The 21,790-nt window shown below is 36.9% G+C and overlaps 1 protein-coding gene across 5 annotated transcripts in view; it reads left to right on the forward strand.

The window, feature by feature from the left end:
* DYNC1I2 (dynein cytoplasmic 1 intermediate chain 2) overlaps nucleotides 1-21,790 on the forward strand; it is a 62,845-nt gene that overhangs the window by 7,081 nt on the left and 33,974 nt on the right. For all 5 annotated transcript variants that reach the window (XM_023185926.1, XM_023185922.2, XM_023185923.2 and 2 more), the window contains 2 exons: nucleotides 13,259-13,349; nucleotides 21,237-21,352. In XM_023185926.1, coding sequence (XP_023041694.1) covers nucleotides 13,259-13,349; nucleotides 21,237-21,352 — 207 coding nt within the window. The remainder of the gene's footprint in view (nucleotides 1-13,258; nucleotides 13,350-21,236; nucleotides 21,353-21,790) is intronic.

Genomic DNA, 21,790 nt, shown 5'->3' on the forward strand with positions numbered 1-21,790 from the left:
CACTGCAAGCTCCGTCTCCCGGGTTTACGCCATTCTCCTGCCTCAGCCTCCCAAGTAGCTGGGACTACAGGCGCCTGCCACCTCGCCCGGCTAGTTTTTTGTATTTTTTTTTAGTAGAGACAGGGTTTCACCATGTTAGCCAGGATGGTCTCGATCTCCTGACCTGGTGATCCGCCCGTCTCGGCCTCCCAAAGTGCTGGGATTACAGGCTTGAGCCACCGCGCCCGGCCATATTTCTTTTTTTCTTTCTTTCTTTCTTTTTTTTTTTTTTTTTTTGAGACTGAGTCTCACTCTCTCTCCCAGGCTGGAGTGCAGTGGCACAATCTCAGCTTACTGTAACCGCTTCCTCCTGAGTTCAAGCAATTCTTCTGCCTCAGCCTCCTGAGTAGCTGGGACTACAGGCTTAGGCCACCATGCCTGGCTAATTTTTGTACTTTTAGTAGAGACAGGGTTTCACCATATTGGCCAGGCTGGTCTCAAACTCCTGGCCTCATGATCTGCCCACCCCCAAAGTGTTCATATTTCCTAATTTATGGCTGGGTTAGTTCTTTGTGTTGCTATGAAGGAATACTGAGGTTGGTTAACTTATAAAGAAAAGAGGTGGCCGGGTGGGGTGGCTCAGGCCTGTAATCCCAGCACTTTGGGAGGCTGACGTGGGCAGATCACCTGAGGTCGGGAGTTTGAGACTAGCCTGAGCAACACGGAGAAACCCCATCTCTACTAAAAATACAAAATTAGCCGGGCTTGGTGGCGCATGCCTATAATCCTAGCTACTCAGGAGGCTGAGGCAGGAGAATTGCTTGAACCCGGGAGGCAGAGGTTGTGGTAAGCGGAGATCTGGCCATTGCACTCCAGCCTGGGCTACGGGAGTGAAACACCGTCTCAAAACAAAAGAAAAGAGGGTTAATTGGCTCATGGTTCTGCAAGCTTTACAGGAAGCATGGTGCTGACTTCTTCTGGTGAGGCCTCAGAAAGCTTCCAATCATGGCAGAAGGCAAAGGGGTGTCAGCATGTCTCATGCAGTGAGCAAGAGCAAGAAGTGGGGGAAGGTGCCACACAGTTTTAAAGGAAACCATGAGGGATCCGCCCCCATGACCCAAACAACTCCCAGTAGACCCTGCTTCCAACACTGGGGATTATATCTCAACAAGAGATTTGGAGGGGATGTCCAAACTGTATCAGTGGTCCAGCTCCATCATTAATTCTTGAAAGACCATTCTTTAGGGTTTGTGTATGTGTCCCTCATTTCTCATATCTAATTCCATTCTCATTCCCGCTAATGCATTAAGTGCCCGCTTTTGCAGTTTTTTTTTTGTTTGTTTTTCGTTTTTTGTTTTGTTTTTTGAGATGGAGTCTTGCCCTGTCGCCCAGACTGCAGTACAATGGCGTGATCTCAGTTCACTGCAACCTCCACCTCCTGGGTTCAAGCGATTCTCCTGCCTCAGCCTCCCAAGTAGCTGGGATGACAGGCACATGCCACCACACCTGGCTGATTTTTTGTGTCTTTAGTATAGATGGGCTTTCACCATGTTGGCCAGGCTGGTCTCGAATTCCTGACTTCGTGATCTGCCCTCTTCGGCCTCCCAATGTGCTTGAATTACAGGCGTTAGTCACCATGCCCGGCCCACTTTTGAATTTTTAACATACATCCTTCAGATTATCCTCTGTTTTTCGAGATTTCGCATATCTGTGTATACACACTTTATATACATAAATGGCATAGTGCTGTATGTCTTTTGTTTATTCCATGTTGCTATATACAAATTCAGTTATTTATTTCTAATATACTATATCCTATTATGTACCACATTTTACTTATCCATTCCCCCAGTGCTATGCACTCAGTTTCCTTTTGTCTCTTTACTTTACCATCATAAACAACACTGCAAAAAATATGTATTTTTTCCCTTGAGGACTGTGGAATACTTTCTCTGGGGTGTATGCCCAAGAATTGACTTGCTGTGTTATTGTATATAAGACTTAGCTTAATTAGGTTCTGCGTATCACTCTCCAGAATGGCTACAAAGTTTACCCTCCCACTACCAGTGTCTGAAAAAGTAACTGCTTTACCGTATTCACGTCGTGACCGGATGTTATCCAGCTTTCTAATTTTTGCTAACTTGATGAATATAAAGTGGTACATCGAAATGTTTTAATATACATTTATCTGATTACAGTGAGGTTGACCACCTGTTTATATATCTTTTAACCATTCAAGTTTTCCCTTCTGCGAATTGCATATTCATATCCTTCTCCCTATTTACTACGATTGAGGTTCTTTATCTTCTGATTTGTAGGCATTCTTTGTGTATTTTGTATATTTTAGGGAGGACTTTTGTCTGTTTTAGTCTTTTAAAAAACCCTTCTCCTAATCTGTTACCTGTTAACTGTTTATAGTATTCTTCATTGAACAGAATCCTTTATTTTGATATGGTCAAATCCTTCATTTTGATATGGTCAAATCTAGCAATTATAGGCTAAGTATTCCTAATTCAAAAATTCAGCATTCAGAATGCCCCAAAATCTGAAACATTTTAAGCACCAACATGACACTCAAAAGAAATACTGATTAGAGAATTTCAGATTTCAGATTTTTAAGTTAGGATACTGAACTGCTAGGTATAATGCAAATATTGCAAAATCCAAAATAATCTATCACCTTTGGTCCCAAGCGTTTTGGATAAGGGATACTCAACCTGTATGACCCTTTTTTGTGTGCTTTTGGTCTTTTTAAAAAGAAATCCTTTCCTATGTTGTGGATGCAAATATATTTTTCTGTGTTTTTCATATTAATTTTATAGTTGTACCCTTCACATGTAGATATTTGGGTTATATTTTTTAAAATATGAGGTAGGGATCCAACCTAATTTTTCTCTGTAGTTAGCTAATTTTCTCAGTGCCATTTATTAGTCTATCTTTCCCGCCCCACTGAAGTCTGATGCCAACTTTGTCATACAGTAAATTCCCATATATTTATGGGCATTTCTGGGCTCTATTTTCACTATGAATCTATTTGTTTGATTCTACACAACCCAGTTTTAATTACTGTACCTTTGTGTTATATTCTAATATCTGGTATAGAAAATCACCCCCTGTGTTCCTTTTACAAAACAGTCCTAGGTTCAGAAACATTTTTCTTCCCCTCAAGAAAAGTGTTGCTGTACCATACATACATTGCATTGCTATATGTTTTTATTTTTTGAATTTTTATTACTATTTTTTGAGACAAGGTCTTGCTCTGTCACCTAGGCTGGAATGCAATGGTGCAACCATGTCTTGCTATAGCCTCAACCTCCCAGGCTCAAGCGATCCTCTCACCTCAGCCTCCTAAGTAGCTGGGACCATAGGTGCACACCACCATGCCCAACTAATTTTTTTTTTTTTTTTTTTTGTAGAGATGGGGTCTCACTGTGCTGCCAGGGCTGGCCTTGAACTCCTGGGGTCAAGCGATCCTTCTGGCTTGGCCTCCCAAGGTGCTGGGATTACAGGCATGAGCCACTATACCCTTCCTAATTTTAAAAAATCCAGAATATTCTCCACACACATACTACTTTTTGCCTCATGATATCTACTTGTTGAAGAGGGTGGGCAAATTGGTTTGTAGACTATCTCCCCTCCTGGGTTTGTCTGATGGCATTCTCACATTTAGCTTTTATCTCTTATATTTCCTTTGAACTGGAAGTTAGATTAAAAAGCTTGATTTTGATCTAATTCGAACTGTGCGTGGTGGTTCACACCTGTCATCCCATTGCTTTGGGAGGCGGAGGTGGGTGGATCGCTTAAGCCCAGGAGTTCAAGACCAGCGTGGGCAATATGGCAAGACCCTGTCTCTACAAAAAAAAAAAAAATTAGCCAGGCATGATAGCAGATACCTATAGTCCCAGCTACTGTGGAGGTTGAGGTGGGAGGATCAATTGAGTTTGCAAGGTTGAGGTGCTGGCCGTGATCGCACTACTCAACTCCAGCCTGGGAGACACAGCAAGACCCTATCTCAAAAAAAAGAAAAGAAAATAAGCTTGATTCACTTTAGGCTGAACTTTTTTGGCAAGAAAATCTCATAAGTGATGTTGTGTCCTTCATATTGTATCACATCAGTAGCACATCTCTCTGGCTATTGAGCGATGCTAAGCTTGATTATTGGGTTACAATTGTGATAATCTGATCTCTCCATCATAATTACCCCCTTGTGACCAATAGGTAATATCTGAGAGTGATACTTGGGCACTATGTGACTATTCATTTCTTTATCAGCCTTTTATCTGATGGTATTAATACTCATTGACGATCCTCATCTAAGTTATTTAATTAGGAGTTGCAACATTGTTTTTGTAATTCTGCCATTCATTCTGCATTTATTGGCTAAAGCTCTTCTGTAAAGGGGAGCGTTTCCTCAATAACTAGGGCTTTTTGGTTACCCCAAATGGTAGAAAAGCAGGAGACATGTTTACTTTTTTGCTTTAGTTACTAATAGTCACCTCCAGGCATGGCAGATGAGTTTCGCATGTATTTTATCTTTTTTATTTATTTTTTTGAGACAGAGTTTCACTTTGTCACCCATGCTGGAGTGCAGTGGTGTGGTTTTGGCTTCCTGCAACCTCCGCCTCCCAGGCTTAAGCAATTCTCCCACCTCAACCACCCGAGTAGCTGGGACTACAGGAATGTGCTGCCACCACATCCAGCTAATTTTTGTATTTTTAGTAGAAACAGGGTCTCACAGGCTAGGCGCGGTGGTTCATGCCTGTAATCCGAGCACTTTGGGAGGCCGAGGCAGGCGGATCACGAGGTCAAGAGATTGAGACCATCCTGGCTAATGGTGAAACCCTGTCTCTACTAAAACTATAAAAAATTAGCCGGGCGTGGTGGCGGGCACCTGTAGTCCCAGCTACTCAGGAGGCTGAGGCAGAAGAATGGTGTGAACCCGGGAGGCAGAGCTTGCAGTGAGCAGAGATGGCACCACTGCACTCCAGCCTGGGCCACAGAGCGAGACTCCGTCTCGAGAAAAAAAAGAAAAAAGATTAGCTAATACTTTATTGAGGGTTTTTTGTATATGTACTAATGAATGAAATTTGCCTTTGATTTTCTTGTACTGTCCATGTTCATTTTTCATCATGGTTATGGTTTTAAAATGGTCAGTTTTTGCTTTTGCTATTTTGTAGAATAATTTATAAAAGATGGCTGTTTCTTAAAAACTCAATAGATTTCCATTGTAGAACTGCCTTGGATTATGACTTTTTTCTACAGAGAGTAGAGAGCAGGGGTTATTCATTTGGAGTATGTGTGTGTGTGTGTGTGTGTGTGCGGCGGCGGGTGGGGGTGCAGTTTAGAGAAAGGGTCTCAGTCTGTGGCCCAGACTGGAGTGCAGTGGTGTGATCTCAACTCACTCTAGCTTCAAACTCGTGAGCTCAAGTCCTTCTCCTGCCTAACCTCCTAAGTAGCTGGGACTACAGGCAGGTATCACCATGCCTGGCTAGTTTTAAAAAAATTTTTTGTAGAGATGGGGTCTCGCTATGTTACCCAGGCTGGTTTCAAACTCCTGGCCTCAAGTGATCCTCCTGCCTTGGCCTCCCTAACTGCTCAAGTTTTTTAAATAGTTTATAGTCTCTTCAGATTTTCTATTTCTTCTTATATCTGTGTTTTCTCCCCAAAATAACAATAAACATTTATTATCTCTCATAGTTTCTGCTGGTCAAGAATTTGGTAGCAGCTTAGCTAGGTAGTTCTGGCTCAGGTTTTCTCATTGGGTCAAAGTCAATATTTCAGTTAGAGCTTTAGTGATCTCAAGTCTTGACGGAGGCTCGAGAACTTGCTTTCATGGTGGTTCATTCACATGGCTGGCAAGTTGGTGTTGGTTGCTAGTGGGACAGCTGAGTTCCCATCCTTGTGGGCCACTCCACAGATCTACTGGAGTATCCTTGTAGCATGTTAGCTGGGTTCTCCCAGAGTGAACAGTCCAAGAGAAAAAGAGAGTCAGAAGAAAACTGTCCTTTTTATGACTCAGATTTGGAAGTCACAAAGCATCACCTTTGCCACATTCTGTCCATTAGAAGAGAAACACTAAGTCCAGCCCACATTCACAGAGAATTTACCCATAAATCAGAGTCACAAATTTTTGAGGGATTTTCTGAGAGATTTCAACATTTTAAAAAATTGTAGCCTTATAGGTGATGAAAGGCATTTTCATAGAGTTTTAAGCAGGGTAGTGTCTTAGATGGGTCATTAAACCAAACTACTGTAGAGACTAAAGACTGACTTGTTTAATCGTAGCTATAACCAGCTTTCAATTATCCTACTTTGTTTGTTTGTTTTTTTGAGACGGAGTCTTGCTCTGTCACCCAGGCTGAAGTGCAGTGGTGCGATCTCGGCTCACTGCAAGCTCCGCCTCCCGGGTTCACGCCATTCTCCTGCCTTAGCCTCCTAAGTAGCTGGGACTACAGGCGCCCGCCACCACGCCTGGCTAATTTTTTGTATTTTTAGTAGAGATGGGGTTTCACTGTGTTAGCTAGGATGGTCTCGATCCCCTGACTGCATACCTCGACCTCTCAAAGTGCTGGGATTATAGGCGTGAGCCACCGTGCCTAGCCAATTATCCTAGTTTTATAGCCTCTCTTAGGTGACTCTGATTTTTGAGAGTTGACTCTGAGAAAAGTTGGTTAAGATAAAAAATATGTCTTGATAAACTATTTGTAGCCAATAACAAACTGATTTTATCTTAATCGATTAGAACTCAAAAAAAAAAGCTTTTTGCTGGGAGTAAATATTGTAGTATTAGTATTTTATTTTTATATTTATCTTGAATGGGCATGTTTAGACTATAAACTTTAGAAGAGATCATTCCCTTGCTATTTTTCTTTTTTTTTGGAGACAGAGTCTTGCTCTCTCTCCCAGGCTGGAGTGCAATGGTGCGATCTCCGTCTCCCAGGTTCAAGTGATTCCCCTGCCTCAGCCACCTGAGTAGCTGGGATTACAGGCATCTTCCACCAAGCCCAGCTAATTTTTGTATTTTGGGTAGAGACGGGGTTTCACCATGTTGGCCACGCTAGTCTCGAACTCCTGACCTCAAGTGATCTGCCCACCTGGTCCTCCCAAAGTGCTGGGATTACAGGCGTGAACCACTTCGCCCAGCCCCTTGTTTCTTTATGCCAACTTTTTTTTGTTGTTTATGAGTGTAGATATGAGAGAGAAAGGGAGAAGGAAGAAAGATATCACTAAACCTCATACTGTTAGTTTAATGTTATTACTAAATTAAGCCATGGAGAGAGAATTTAGTAAGTAGCTACTTTTTAAAATAAAAATGTCCTTAGTGAACATGATTGGCTATAGAAAGGTTTTGAAGAACATTTTATATGTGATTTAAACTTAGTTGAATATTTGGATTAGTTGCAGGACAGTGGGGAAGGTAGCATATTTTATTTCCAGTCATTTTATAAATAGATTATTAATAAAATTTATTTTTTTGCAGAATGTATTTTCTGGCATAATTTTCAACCAAGGTTTTTCTCAGTGGGGCAGAATAGTATCTTCCTGTTGATTAAATATTAGCTTATCTATTGTGAACTATTTAACTTCAGAGTTTTTAGCTGTCAGTAATTAAGAGTGGAGACTCAATTCTGGTGAGGATACAACATTGTAGGGAGCAGTAAATAAATATGCTTTGAAAAACAATCCAAATGTCATTGCTTTAATTTATTTAGCTTATGATATCGATTTGAACTTTTCAATAATGTGAAGGCATGTGAGATTGTGTTTATCAAAGCAGCTTGAGCTGATTAACAATTGAATTACCAGTTTCCTCAAATAGCTATAAACAGAGTGTTGACTGTTCCTTCCCAGAAAAGGTTAACACTGTGTTTAGATTTAAGAGTTTAAGTTTCCAAGTTAGATCTACAGACATCTTTCCCTTTCTTTGAGGGTCTTATTTCTAAACAATTTTTCCCTTTCTTGTTGGCAGATTTACCATTCTAATGGAATCTGTGAAGGGTTAAAGGCTTTCTGAAGATCTCATTACCTTTAGAAAATTAGGCTAAGTGCATGTCATAGTCCTTAAAACATATGCCTACATGTCCAGTACTTATTTATAATTTGGCGTGAAAAATACAGGATACGGATGAAGGCAATGGCTTTCAAACCTTTTTTGACAGTAAACTACAGTAAAAAATCTATTTTGTATCATGACTCAGGATGGATACTTGTTGTTCTTTTCAATGTAGAATGTACTCCTTGAGTATTTATTAAATATTTTTAAATCGTAGTATAAAAACACTGGGTTAATTTTTAAAAAAATCAATCTATTGTTTTCCTAAAGTGGATATTTTTTTCCTACTAAAAAGAATTTGTTTAAAGAAAAAAGAGATACAGCTAATCAAACCTCTCATAACTTTTCTTTGCTGGTAGTTTTTTTTTTTTTTTTTTAACAGAGTCTCACTCTGTTGTTCAGGCTGGAGTACAGTAGCACAAACTACAGCTTCTGCCTCCAGGCTCAAGCAATCCTTTCACCTCAGCCTCCTGAGTAGCTTCGACTACCATAGCCACCTAATTTTTTTATTTTTGTAGAGATGGGGACTCACCATGTTGTGCAGGCTGGTATTAAACTCCTGGCTTTAAGCGATCCTCCTGCCCTGACCTTCCAAGATGCTGGGATTACAGGCATCAGTCACCATCCCTTCCTACTGGTAGATTGTTAATTACTTGGTGACTTGACTACTTTTTGTTAGAGATTCTTGAGAGCGAGCGGAATATATTACTTATATTTTTACCTCTGGTACCAGCACAGGCTAGACACCTAAATTTTTGTTCCATTATTTCTAGGTCATATATGTCTTACCACCTGGTAAGGGCAAATTAAAGCCATTCTGCTTTAGGACAATAACTAAATTGTATTTTAATTTAGTTTAATTATTTTTTGAGACAGGGCCTCACTCTGTTACCCAGGCTAGAATACAGTGGTGCAGTCATGGTTCACTGCAGCCTTGACCTCCTGGGCTCAAGCAGTCCTCCCGCCTCAGCCTACTGAGTAGCTGGGACTACAGCCATGTGCCACCATGCCCAGCTAATTTTTTGTAGAGACAGAGTCTTGTTATGCTGGCCAGGCTTGTTTCGAATTTCTGGGATCAAGGAATCCTTTTGCCTCAGTCCCCCAAAGTGCTGAGATTATAGGCATGACACACCACACCCGGGCTAAAATTTTATTTTCACTTATTAATTTCTTTTTTTTTTTTTAATGTAATGCTCTGAATCACATTGAAAAGGAAAATAAAGGAAATGAAACACTTAAGAGAGATTAGTAGAGGATATTTAAACCTCATTATGAAGAGAAGGAGCAAGGGGAAGGGATAAATTAATATTTCAGAGAGTGAAGATTTAAAGTAACATCTTTCAGAAGGTCAAAAAAAAAAAAAGAGTAAGGTATGAAAAATAGATAGTTATTTAAATTTTAATAATCCACGCTAAGAACACTTGTGTCCAGAAGGGGGCATTATTGTAACGTGGGCTATGTTTGAGTACTGAGTATCATTGATGAGCTTAGAAGAGACTTCACAACTTTGGGTTTCATGCATCCCAAAAGCTCACTCCTTGCATTTCACTGTCTTCTACCAACACTCTCAATCCCTACATTCACCTTCCTTGGCTGTCTAGCTTTTCCAGGTCTTTCTTCCTGATAAAAACCCCTTCTTGCCAGAGGCTTTCTTCTACTTGAAAAATAATTCAGCTATATGCCATCCTTTGCCCTTGAGACTTCTGTGTAGTTCTGAGTGGTTGACCCAGACTTAATGCTAATTCTAAATCTAGGTGCATTCCCAGGTCCTTTGTGGTCTAAAAATATTCTAGTTGTTTCTTCACAGGTCAAAAGCCAGCAGTGTTAATTTTATATCCTTGGAAGGCCAAGGTCTAAGCTGACAGGAAAGGCTTTCTTGATTGGCTTTTTGTCCTGGAGAGTTAAAGAGGTACAGAGGTACAGTCTTTTTCACATTACTTGCATGGTCAGTGACTGCCATGGTTTAGCTGTTTTTTATTCTTCTGCAATGGTTGTCAAAGAAAACAGGTGTCTATGCTCGAAACTTCTAAGAAGCTGAAATTCATTAACATACTCACCTATGTTTATATTAATTCCTTTATTTTATACCATTTAAAGCCTGTTTTAGGATGTTTTATATACAGAACTGTGGAGTAAAGGTAATCTGATTGAATCACTGTTCTTACTAAGCAGATTATATCTCAGATACTTGTCAAAAATTATTAATGGTTTATGTTATTTTCAAGGCTGATTAGACTTAAAAACTGTCCTTAAAAATGAGTTCCAGAAGCGAGTCTTTTCTTACGTTTGTGAACCTATGAGTTTTTAGTGTTTCTCTTTTGTTTTTGCCTCCTGAATGCATGCATTCATTTGTTCTCAGGGGTTTATTGAAGTCTGAGAATATAGTGGTATTTGCCTTATTGTGTAATTATAGTATTCTTTGATTTTTCTAGACTAATTGGGTTAAAATGTAGCAGTCACCAAATAACACTATCATTCCCCTTTTTAAAAATTAATTTTCCTCCTTTTGTAATGATAGTAATTTTTTTCTAGGATTGTCCCTTCTGTGGTATACATTATTTATTATTGCAAGATGTAGCTGTGGCTCAGATAATAGCTAAGAGTCCTTTATAGAGTCTTTTCCATCATTTGGCTTGAAACTATCTTTTGGTAGAAAGAAGATAGTTCTGGGATGGAGATATTTATATAATTACAAATTTGAAGTCACTGATTTATTTTGCCTTTGTTTGGCTAAGAAACTGTGATAATATGGTAGCATCACCCTTTGGATTTATTTTTTATTTCTGAAACTTTTATTTCGGAACTGGCTATGTTAATGTATCTATTTATGTCTGTCTAATTAGTATTTAACCTGTTTCTGTGAAGAATTTTGATTAACATTTTTAAAAAATGTAGTCTTGAACCAAGTGAAATACTGTTGAACTTGTTCAGTGGAGTCATTGATACTTGAAATCATCAGAAAGAGGGAAAAGCATGTTAAACTGAAAAAGAATTCTCTAGTTTATCACAAATAGATTGATGGGAATTTTACTAATTTTCCTTCAACCCCTCTGATACGTACACTTGGAAAAATTGTTTTTCTGAGTATGAAATTATGTATGTAATTTAAAGCGTACAAAATTTCTTCTTTAAAAATCTTGAAAACATTGTGGTGCCTCACTATAATTTAATAAACATTTATTTGTGTTTACAGCACAGTAGGCAAACAACTGTTAAGTATTACTCTATTCCTATATCAGTTGGGACTTAGACTAGGGGAAGCCTCACAGTGAAAGATGGACAAAAAGATGAGGAGATGTAACCTAAGATAAATTAAGGCACATTAATATTCTTCTACTTTAGATAAAAATCATTTTTAGCTACTTTGAATTATACATATAGCACCTAGCACAGTATCATCTACATGTAAGCTATAGGAAGCTATCTGGTCTTATAGTTTTTCTGACAGATGTAATCACAATATTAGAAACATTATGTTTTGGCTGGGCGCGGTGGCTCAAGCCTGTAATCCCAGCACTTTGGGAGGCCGAGACGGGCGGATCACGAGGTCAGGAGATCGAGACCATCCTGGCTAACACAGTGAAACCTCGTCTCTACTAAAAATACAAAAACTAGCTGGGCGAGGTGGCGGGTGCCTGTAGTCCCAGCTACTTGGGAGGCTGAGGCAGGAGAATGGCGTAAATCCGGAAGGCGGAGCTTGCAGTGAGCTGAGATCCGGCCACTGCACTCCAGCCCTGGCGACAGAGCGAGACTCCGCCTCAAAAAAAAAAAAAAAAAGAAACATTATGTTTTTATAGTCCTTTGAAATTTAAGCAGTTAGTCACTGTATCTTAGGAAAGAAATATTCTAGTTGTGATTTTTTTCTTCTAATCTTATTGGTGTCAATTAGAATTTGCCATTGAAAAAATAAGGATGATCAGTTTTATACCTATGTTTAAGATGCAAATCATCTTAATATATTATACATTTCGTTACATTACCAAACCCACTGTTTTTACTGCAGCGTGTATAAACATTTAGACCTAATTTTAAGGTTCAGTGGATGTGACTATCCTAAAAAACACAGACTTTTAATTAAATACTTATTTCTTTAGTTCCTCTGTAACTAGGAACTTGCCTTCTTTTCAGTAGACTATTGAAAGAAGGGCTTTCAGCTCAACATAAACTGTATTAGTCACTTAATATCATACACTGAAAAATTATTTTGAAAAGATACTTGGGATTGGGGACATTTATGGTAATATTTAACCAGAAGATGGCAGTGATGATCCTCCTATACTCCCTGCAACGGTAATCAAAAAGTTTTACAAATGTCATAGCATGAAATGTGCACGTTCAGCTGTTGTTATAAAATGTTAAAAGTTGAGGATGTAGGGGAAAGCACTTGCTGTTTATTTTATATACTATGAAAAATGTGTATTTTTCTATAAGAAGGGATTAAGAATATTTTGGGTGTCTGTATCTTTGTCTGTACACTTCAGTTTTTTCTGAATACTGGGGTAAGGAAGTTCCCATAAGTCTTGCCTTGTTTATTTGCATGCGTCACTTTATGTTATGCATAATGTCTAGAAGGCATGCTGTTTTATGGCCTGTTTGCATTTTTCACCCAAATTGCTGGAAACTAATGAATGTTTTAAAGGAGCCATTCCTTTAGCTGCAGTCATTTCTCTAAACTGACATCTTTTTGGTGGGGTTGGGAGGACTGAAATCATTTTAAACATTACTTTTTGAAGAAAAAAATTATTAGGCAAAAGTTAATATTTTAAAATAAATCTTGAGAAACCAGAGATTAAATAACTTAATGAAACATATTTCAGAGTTAAATTTTGGCAGCAATTGTAAATAGTATTTATAATCTGGTGATATTAAAAGTGAAAAGTTACAAAGGGGAGAAGGAATGCTCTCCTTTGAAAATTAGTGGCCACATTTGGTGGTGGATGAGATGAAGATGCATCCTTCCATAATCTTGCCTTTTTAAAAAAATTATAAAGCTCAAATGCATTTTGCCAGAAAAATTGCATGAATCTTCAGCATGCGTTGTTAACTTTTTGTCTTTTCCCCTTTCTTTTCTGCTGTTCATTTTCATTCATATATTTTTGATTTTTGGTTTGCCATTGTTTTTTTCTTTTTTGTTAATTACTTCATGTTAAATTATTTTTGAAACGTCATAAGCTGAGCAACCTCTCCGTGTAGTAACAGCGGATACCTGTCTATTTCACTATTTAGTCCCTCCTCCTATGTCTCCATCCTCCAAATCTGTGAGCACTCCAAGTGAAGCTGGAAGCCAAGACTCTGGAGATGGCGCCGTGGGATCTAGGTACAGTAATTCTCCTTTTAATATTTTAATGATAGAATGCATTCAGTGCCCAAATACTGTTGATACTTTAAAGGGCCTCTAAATAATTGTGTCAAGTTAGTCCTAACATTTTAAAATCTAAAATGGTATAGAAATTCTCTGTTGGACATTGGGAGAAAAAAACTTTTTTTTTGTTAATAATATTTTGACCATCACATTTAATTAGTACTAGTCAACTGGTTTTATGCTGATTCTTTTATATTAAAAATAGTGATATTAATGGATTTAGATTTTTCTGTTTAAACAAACTTTTTGTTGGTTATCATGTGAATGTTTTGGGTGTAAATAGTGTAAAACCTCTCTCTTGTGCTTGATTCCCCATTCAGTAATTGAAAATGTAAACAATTCTGTTAAACAGCTCAATTCTGTTCTATTAAGTCATTAGTTCTGCTAATTAAGATAGTGAATAATAATGCATAAAATGTCAAGAGTAAGGAGTAACTGCTAAGGACAACATAAAGAATGTTTACTGTCAAGTATTCCTGAACTTGCATCTTCCTTGTAAAATTGCATTTCGTGTTTGTTTTAGGATCCCGCATACATGTTGGGTCTTGCTTTTCAAAAGTTCAGTAAGATTTCAGCTTTCGGCCGGGCGCGGTGGCTCCAGCCTGTAATCCCAGCACTTTGGGAGGCCGAGACGGGCGGATCACGAGGTCAGGAGATCGAGACCATCCTGGCTAACATGGTGAAACCCCGTCTCTACTAAAAAATACAAAAAACTAGTCGGGCGAGGTGGCGGGCGCCTGTAGTCCCAGCTACTCGGGAGGCTGAGGCAGGAGAATGGCGTAAACCTGGGAGGCGGAGCTTGCAGTGAGCTGAGATCCAGTCACTGCACTCCAGCCCGGGCGACAGAGCGAGACTCTGTCTCAAAAAAAAAAAAAAAAAAAAAGATTTCAGCTTTCTTTCAAAGATCATATTGGGAAAAGTATCACTACTTATTCTTCTTTGTCACACGCATACACACACACACACACAAAATAGTATTTAATGGTATTGTACTTTTTGACTTCTGAAATGAAATTAAACATAGGTAGTCAAAATCCACAGCTGATTAAGAATGCTTATTTTGGGCCAGGAAGTTGCATGTCCTCACCAAGAAAATCTCTAACACACCTTTTAATAAGACATAAACTGTTAGAAGTTTTATCCTTTTTTTGTCTAGTCCCTCTAGTTGAAGTTGCAAACCAGCAATAAATATCTAAAAGACAGGGCAAGAAAAAAGAAGCAAGGTGACCAGATGATCTGTAAACTCAATACTGCAGTCAGCTCTTGAATAATCAGGTTATCATTAATGATTAAAAGGCACATAAAGCTTGCCAGCTTGAATTTGAGAAGTGCTTTCCAAATAGAACCAAAATTGCAAATCTAAGCTATACTCTCTTTGGAGGTAAATGACATAACTCTTTCATTGAAGAAAAATCAAAATTTTCTTTTTAGAAATAATGTCATTAGCTTATCATATAGTATGTGTTACAGAAAAAGGACAATTTGTCTAATGTAAATTCACTTTTATAGGTTAGATTTTTTTTTCGTATTTTGTACTTCTGTATTTTTATACAAATATGTCATTATTCCTTTATTTTTTATTTTTTTTTGCAGACAGGGTCTCTGTCACCCAGGCTGGAGTGCAGTGGCGCAGTCTTGGCTCACTGCAACCTGTGCCTCCTGGGCTCAAACGATCCTCCCACATCAGCCTCCCGAGTAGCTGGGACTACAGGCACGCGCCACCATGCTTGGCTAATTTTTGTGTTTTTTGCAGAGACAGGATTTTGCCATGTTGCCCAGGCTGGACTCGAATTCCCAGACTCAAGTGATCCACCCACCTTGGCCTCCCAAAGTGCTGGGGTTATCGGCATGAGCCACTGCACCCAGCCACTGTTCCTTTAGATAATTAATTATCAACTGGCATTTTTAAGTGAAGGGCTTTTTTTTCCCTTCTACAACATTACCATAGTAAAAATATTTCCCAATATAAAAATTGTTATATTTATTAAATGTCTTTATTTGATATTATACATTATTTTATGTAGATACTATACTGTGTACATTATGACACGTTGTTCCTGATTTTGAATAGTAGATTATTTTAATTCGGTGTCGGCAAGGTTGCTTTCAAAAGTACTTTGACACCTACTTAAGTTTTTTAAATTAATGTGAATTAAAACATGTCCCTATGAGTTTTATGGACAAGCCAGAGATTATTAGAGACCTTTTAGAATATTGTAAATTAATAGAGGGAGTAATGCTGGTAAGAAAAATATTTATTCGTCTATAGAACAAATATTAAGTTACCAACTTTATTAAATACTATGGCTTACCACAGAAGATAAAACATTCATGGTCCTTGCTTTCATAGAATTTACACTGTAGTGATTACATCATGAATTTAAAGATACTGTTGGCTTTATTGAAAAGCCGTAAGGGTAATGTGCTAACCTATGTTTAATGTGAAGCGTAGTTTTTTTTTAAATGATAAATTGTAAAACACAAAAATAGTTAATATTTTGTAAAGTATTTGTTCTTGTTAGATAATGAATACAAAATTCATTTCTTGTGAGTTTAACAGGGAGAAAAATCCTCTTTTTGAATGAGGTGACCTTACATTTCTTTTTTTTTCTTTGAGATGGCATTTCCTTCTTATTGCCCAGGCTGGAGTGCAGTGGCAAGATCTTGGCTCACTGCAACCTCCACTTCCTGGGTTCAAGCGATTCTCCTGCCTCAGCCTCCCAAGTAACTGGGATTACAGGCATGCACCACCGTGCCCAACTAATTTTGTATTTTTAGTAAAGACAGGGTTTTGCTATGTTGGCTAGGCTGGTCTTGAACTCCTGACCTCAGGTGATCCACCCATCTCAGCCTCTCAAAGTACTGGGGTTGCAGGCTTGAGCCACCGTACCCAGCCATATCTTTTTAACCTTAATATGTACATTGTCTCCTTTGAGAGCACAGACTCACTTGGAAACATTAATTTTCAAGAGGGCTGAGTATATTCTTTTTTATGTATACATACACGCACACAGAATAATAGAAAATGATGAATTCTACTAAATCATATCCATAGAGGCAGTTATAATTGTGATGGTGATATTGGCAGTGAAATAATGCATTTCTCAATATGTGACATTTAAAAAGAGTGCCCAGGTCTGAGAATGAAACCTAAGGAACTCATATTGAGCAAACACAATGTTAATGTAAGAATAAAGACAGTTAGAAGAAATATAATAGGAAAATGCATGAAGAAATGTGAGATATGTGTATGCACCTGTACATGTAGTTTCAGTTGGCCAAGATGGTCTAAGATTAGTACACTCAGGGAGTAGGAATAGATAAGACATTATAAAATACGCTATTTAAACATGTTTGAATCACTCTGAGTGCCAAGAATTTCTGTTGGGACTGGTGGTAATTTATGAATAAATATAAAAGGCCATGAGAAATTATCTCTCTCTAACTTTGCAGATTAGGAAGCTGCATTACATTTGTTATCTCAAAAATTTAGGAACAATTATTCAATGGGGTAATCCAGGCCTCTTGTTCCTTTTTTCCTTTGTTTTTTTTTTTTTTTTTTTTGAGTTGGAGTCTTGCTCTGTTGTCCAGGCTAGGGTGCAATGGCGTGATCTCACCTCACTTCAATCTCTGCCTTCTGGGTTCAAGCAATTCTCCTGCCTCAGTCTCCCCAGTAGCTGGAATTACAGGTGTGTGTCACCATACCACACCAGCTACTTTCTGATTTTTAGTAGAGATCGGGTTTCACCACATTGGCCAGGCTGGTCTCGAACTCCTGACCTCAAGTCATCTGCCCACCTCAGCCTCCCAAAGTGCCAGGATTACCAGTGTGAGCCACCACGCCTGGCCCATTTTTCCGTTTTTGATCAGTTTACTTCTCAAGCTTTGTACTTGCAATTGTACTCTATATGCCTGAAGATGCCCCTAATAAATGTAATCATGTACATGTATGTCCAGTGCGTTTTCAGTACTGGCTGTATTTTGAGGTACAATCTTACTTGATTTTAGACTAAAATGACATCCTCAACAAGGAATTTTATGTCATTGGTAACAGAGCTCTTACTTACATAATGTAAAGGCTGTTGACAGAACATTCCTTGGAGACCATCTCTTAGAACTTTCGATTTAACAAAGCCTAAGCTTGTTGCTATTCATGGCTTAGTACAAAGTAGATCTTCACTGTGGCTGCTTCTTACATTGCATACACATAACCTTGTTTAAATTCCAAGATATTTCTTTATATGTTTTAAAATGAAGGATTTCTCTAGATTGATTATTATTTTTCTTGATAAATTATATAGGCAGGTAGAGAAACTATTTGTTGTATTAAAACATTGCAGCAACTAAAACTAGTTGTACATTATAACATCTTACGTAAGTGAAAAATATATTTGACAAAAATGGTAATACTAAATGTATTGTGCTTAACTTTTTTTAGTGGGGACTGTGAACGTTATACAGTACCATACATAATTATCTTATATATTGCTGACCTATATAAATGTCAGTATGATAAAGTACCTTTTGTTCTATTAGTAACTAAGTTTGGCTTAAGTGGAAAAGATGCTCTGTAAGTTACTTAGCCAGCAGGCGATGCTAAAACTTATCACTGAATATTTAGGATTGATATTTGAACATAAAATATTTTTCCAGGGAAAAATGTATTTTTTCCTAGAGACAGAAATCTTTAGTTGTTTTCTTTAAGCAGATGATATGTAAGCCCAAGGCAGTGCTTAACCCATAGATTATAGAAGGGTCACATTTTGGAAACTTTAGCTATTTTGTATCCCAGTGGGATAGTCTTTGGTTTTATTACCAAAAGGCTTATGTGTTGACTCATTTCCTTTACCAGTATGACAATTTCCTGCACACATTTAATGCTTTGGGGAAGATTAAAATGTTAACTAAGAGGTTTAAATGTGTTTGCTTTCATTGGGAATCTTAAAATTTCAACCATTTTATAGCCTAGCTTGTTATCCATAAATAATTACTTGGGTTGTGTGACTTTAGTTGTTCTAAAGCAGATCTATTATTATACAATATTAGTTTCGCATAATCTGCACATAATGTCTTTTAACTATTCTGGGTTGTGTGCTTGTATCTTTAACAATAGGAAGCCTATTGCATGCACTAGATGGTTGAGTGACCTGGTGGATTTTTTGTTTTGTTTTTTGATTTTTTTTTCAATACTAACCAGAACATGTGTTTTTAAATTGTGAATAGTACTTTAGCTTTAGCTATTCATAGAATGTATTTGCTTGACTAACTTATGGCCTTCTTTGCTAATGCTTCATGGTTGTCCTACAACCATTTAGGACGCTGCATTGGGATACAGATCCATCAGTTCTTCAGCTTCACTCAGATTCCGATTTGGGGTATTGAATAGATTTTTTACCTTCCCTGTTATAATGAATTTGATTCTTTGTGAAACTGTCCTAATTTTATTTTGCTTAAGTTTATAATATTGTATCATGTAGTAAGGACAAGAGTTACATTTTACTGTGACACCTCATTTATCCAGTATCTTTAGTGAAAGGGTATTCTATATGATGTTCTAGGTACCCTAAGTCCATTTAAGTGTCCAAACTTTTAAAATTATTTCTGTATTTTTAATACAAGTTTTCCAGGATGTATTGAAAAACTTCTCAGACTTTTTGTAATATTCTACTTGTAATTGAACCTTTTCAGGGTTACTTGATATGAATATTAATTTATTTTTCTTATTAAAATTCACTGATGATTTCTAAGGTTTTGAGAGTAACGGAGATACTGGTCCTTACACTGTTCATTCGTTACTATTTATTCATGAATCTAGAATTAAACTATTCATGAATCTAGAATAAATAAATGAGTGAATGAATGGATGAATAGATTATTCATAGAATGTATGGATGAATATTCTTGATATAATTGTCATTGAGCCCCTATGTTAAATAGATTCTTTTCTTTCTTCCGTTTATATTTGTTTTTTTTTTGCATATTTTCTTAACGAAACATTAGAAAACTGATGCTTTATAGTTTCTGTATTTATGTCTTTGTTTTTTAGAGTTTTAAAACTTGTTCTTTAGAAGTTAATGCTGTAAGCTGTATGTATGGTTTTTTCCAATTTTGTTGACATAGAGATAAGATTATTCATCCATTCATTTATTCAATTATTCTAGATTCTAATGCAAATTATAAATGTTTGCTGCTGCCATTTTGCCTGACTCAGCCCTTTTCCCCTGATAATTTACAGCTTCTAAAACATATGAATATACCTTTTGAAATTGTGTCTAAAGTAAGGTAAATAAGCCTTGATTTGAGGCATATAAGAAAAATATGAGTTTCTTGTACATGAACTGGAAGCCCTCTGTATTGGCCACGCTGAGGCTTTCCTCCCTGCCTCCCATTGCTTCCTTATTTTCAGTAAAAGTAGCTTTTGGATAAGTGAGGTATTACTTCCCTACCCACCTCCTCCTATAAAATCTTGGAATATTTTGTTTGTTTAATGTTACGGTTTTTGTCTGTTAGACTCTGTATGCATTCAAGTTGGTAATTCGTTCCTAATATTGTAGGCTTGACGATATTTTTCCAGCTATGTGAGTGATTTACTTTTTATATAATTTGCATCTTAAAAATCAGAATATAAAGTTTCTTACTTCAAATTTTATTCTTAGACTTCTAGATTACTTCAGGTTACTTAAATCGTCTACTTAGTTCTTTGACTATACTTTTTTCCCTTTTGTTTTTATTTCTAAACTAGAAAAGACATTAAAAAATTGTTACGGCCCACATTTTGGAACATTAATTTTTTAAATGTACTAATTTTATTTATACTTTATAATACTTTATTATGCTTTATTAGATTGTATAGGACTTGGATTTAGTTACTAAACAGAACTGAAGAGAATATTTACATAAGAAAAAAGTTAGATTACCAGTGATAGCCTGCCTTATATTCTGAAAGTTGCAGCAGTGTCTTTATTGTGTATCCTTTTAAGGCAGCTTCATCACTGAGAACTTTTTTGGGAGTTTGGAAGCATACTTTATTTGGTTTCCAATTTAAACATCTAATAAAACCAATAAAAGATCTTCCAGATAGGTAATAAAATATATTTTTCTTTTGGTTCATTTTCCTCAGCCACAGCTCTCTTTCATTGTCAAAAAAGAATGTATTCCCTGTATTTAACTTAAACAGAAGTGACTTTAGTAGATTTATGGTATTCAAAAGATCTGTTGCTTTAGTCTAAGTAGAATATCTGGACCTTAGTTTGTCCATATATGAATCAAGGACAGTATTGATCATGCAGAGATTAGAGATTTAAAAGTTTTAAATATTTCATTTTAAAGTCCAAATTGACAGTGTAATTCTCAATTTCTGCCAAATATAAGTAGAAAAAAAGCTTTCAGTAGAAACCTGTTTTTCAGTCGTAAAGCTGAATTCTCCTAGCGGCGAGATCAACTAAATGTAGTCTGAGTGATATCCGTGTCTGATTCTGTAAAAAAAATCCAGAAAGAACCATATCCCAGCTGAAACCAGTTCTTACAACAACCTTATTCAGTGGTCCACTCTGAAGTTCCTATTCTCTTACTTCATTATTGCCCACACATTTGTTCTAAATAATGAAATTACTTGCCTTTTTAAAATGAAAAATAAAGACACTGAATGATTCAGAAATATCTTTTGCTTTTGCTACCTTCTCATTCTTTTGCTAAAATAAAGCCAATTGTTAATCTAAAATTTCTTGAATAAAATGGATTGAAATTACAATGTTGGGTGCAAATGACTGTTTAATTCTTAATTTTTGAAAATAACATGGTTTGACGTAGTTAAAATGTATTATTTGTATTTACTCAATTTAGACGAGGACCTATTAAACTTGGAATGGCTAAAATCACTCAAGTCGACTTTCCTCCTCGAGAAATTGTCACATATACAAAGGAAACTCAGACTCCAGTTATGGCTCAACCCAAAGAAGGTGAGTATCTATCCTTAGTATAATTGTCATTGAGCACCTATGTTAAATACATAGATTCTTTTTTTCTTCCTTTGATTTTTGTTTTATTTGTTTTTTGCTTTTGTATTTTGGCATATTTTCTTAGGGAAATATGAGAAAACTAATGCTTTACAGTTTCTGTATTTATGTCTTCATTTTTTGGAGTTTTAAAACTTACTAGAAGTTAACGTTGTAAGCTGTATGTATGGTTTCTTAATTTTGTTGACATAAATTTAGGTCTTTCAGCCCTTATTTTGTCATTAATATGTACTGCTTTTAGAAGCCAAAAAGCTTAAGAATGTTCTATTTCTGTCATTGAGCATAATTCTTCCCCAAAAGGGAGTGGGTCCCATAGTAAACAAAGTCATGTAAATTATTTCTGAATAGCACACTGTACCCTGATGTTATTCATACTAATGA

Source organism: Piliocolobus tephrosceles, chromosome 11 (genome assembly GCF_002776525.5).
Source record: "Piliocolobus tephrosceles isolate RC106 chromosome 11, ASM277652v3, whole genome shotgun sequence".
Taxonomy (NCBI): domain Eukaryota; kingdom Metazoa; phylum Chordata; class Mammalia; order Primates; family Cercopithecidae; genus Piliocolobus; species Piliocolobus tephrosceles.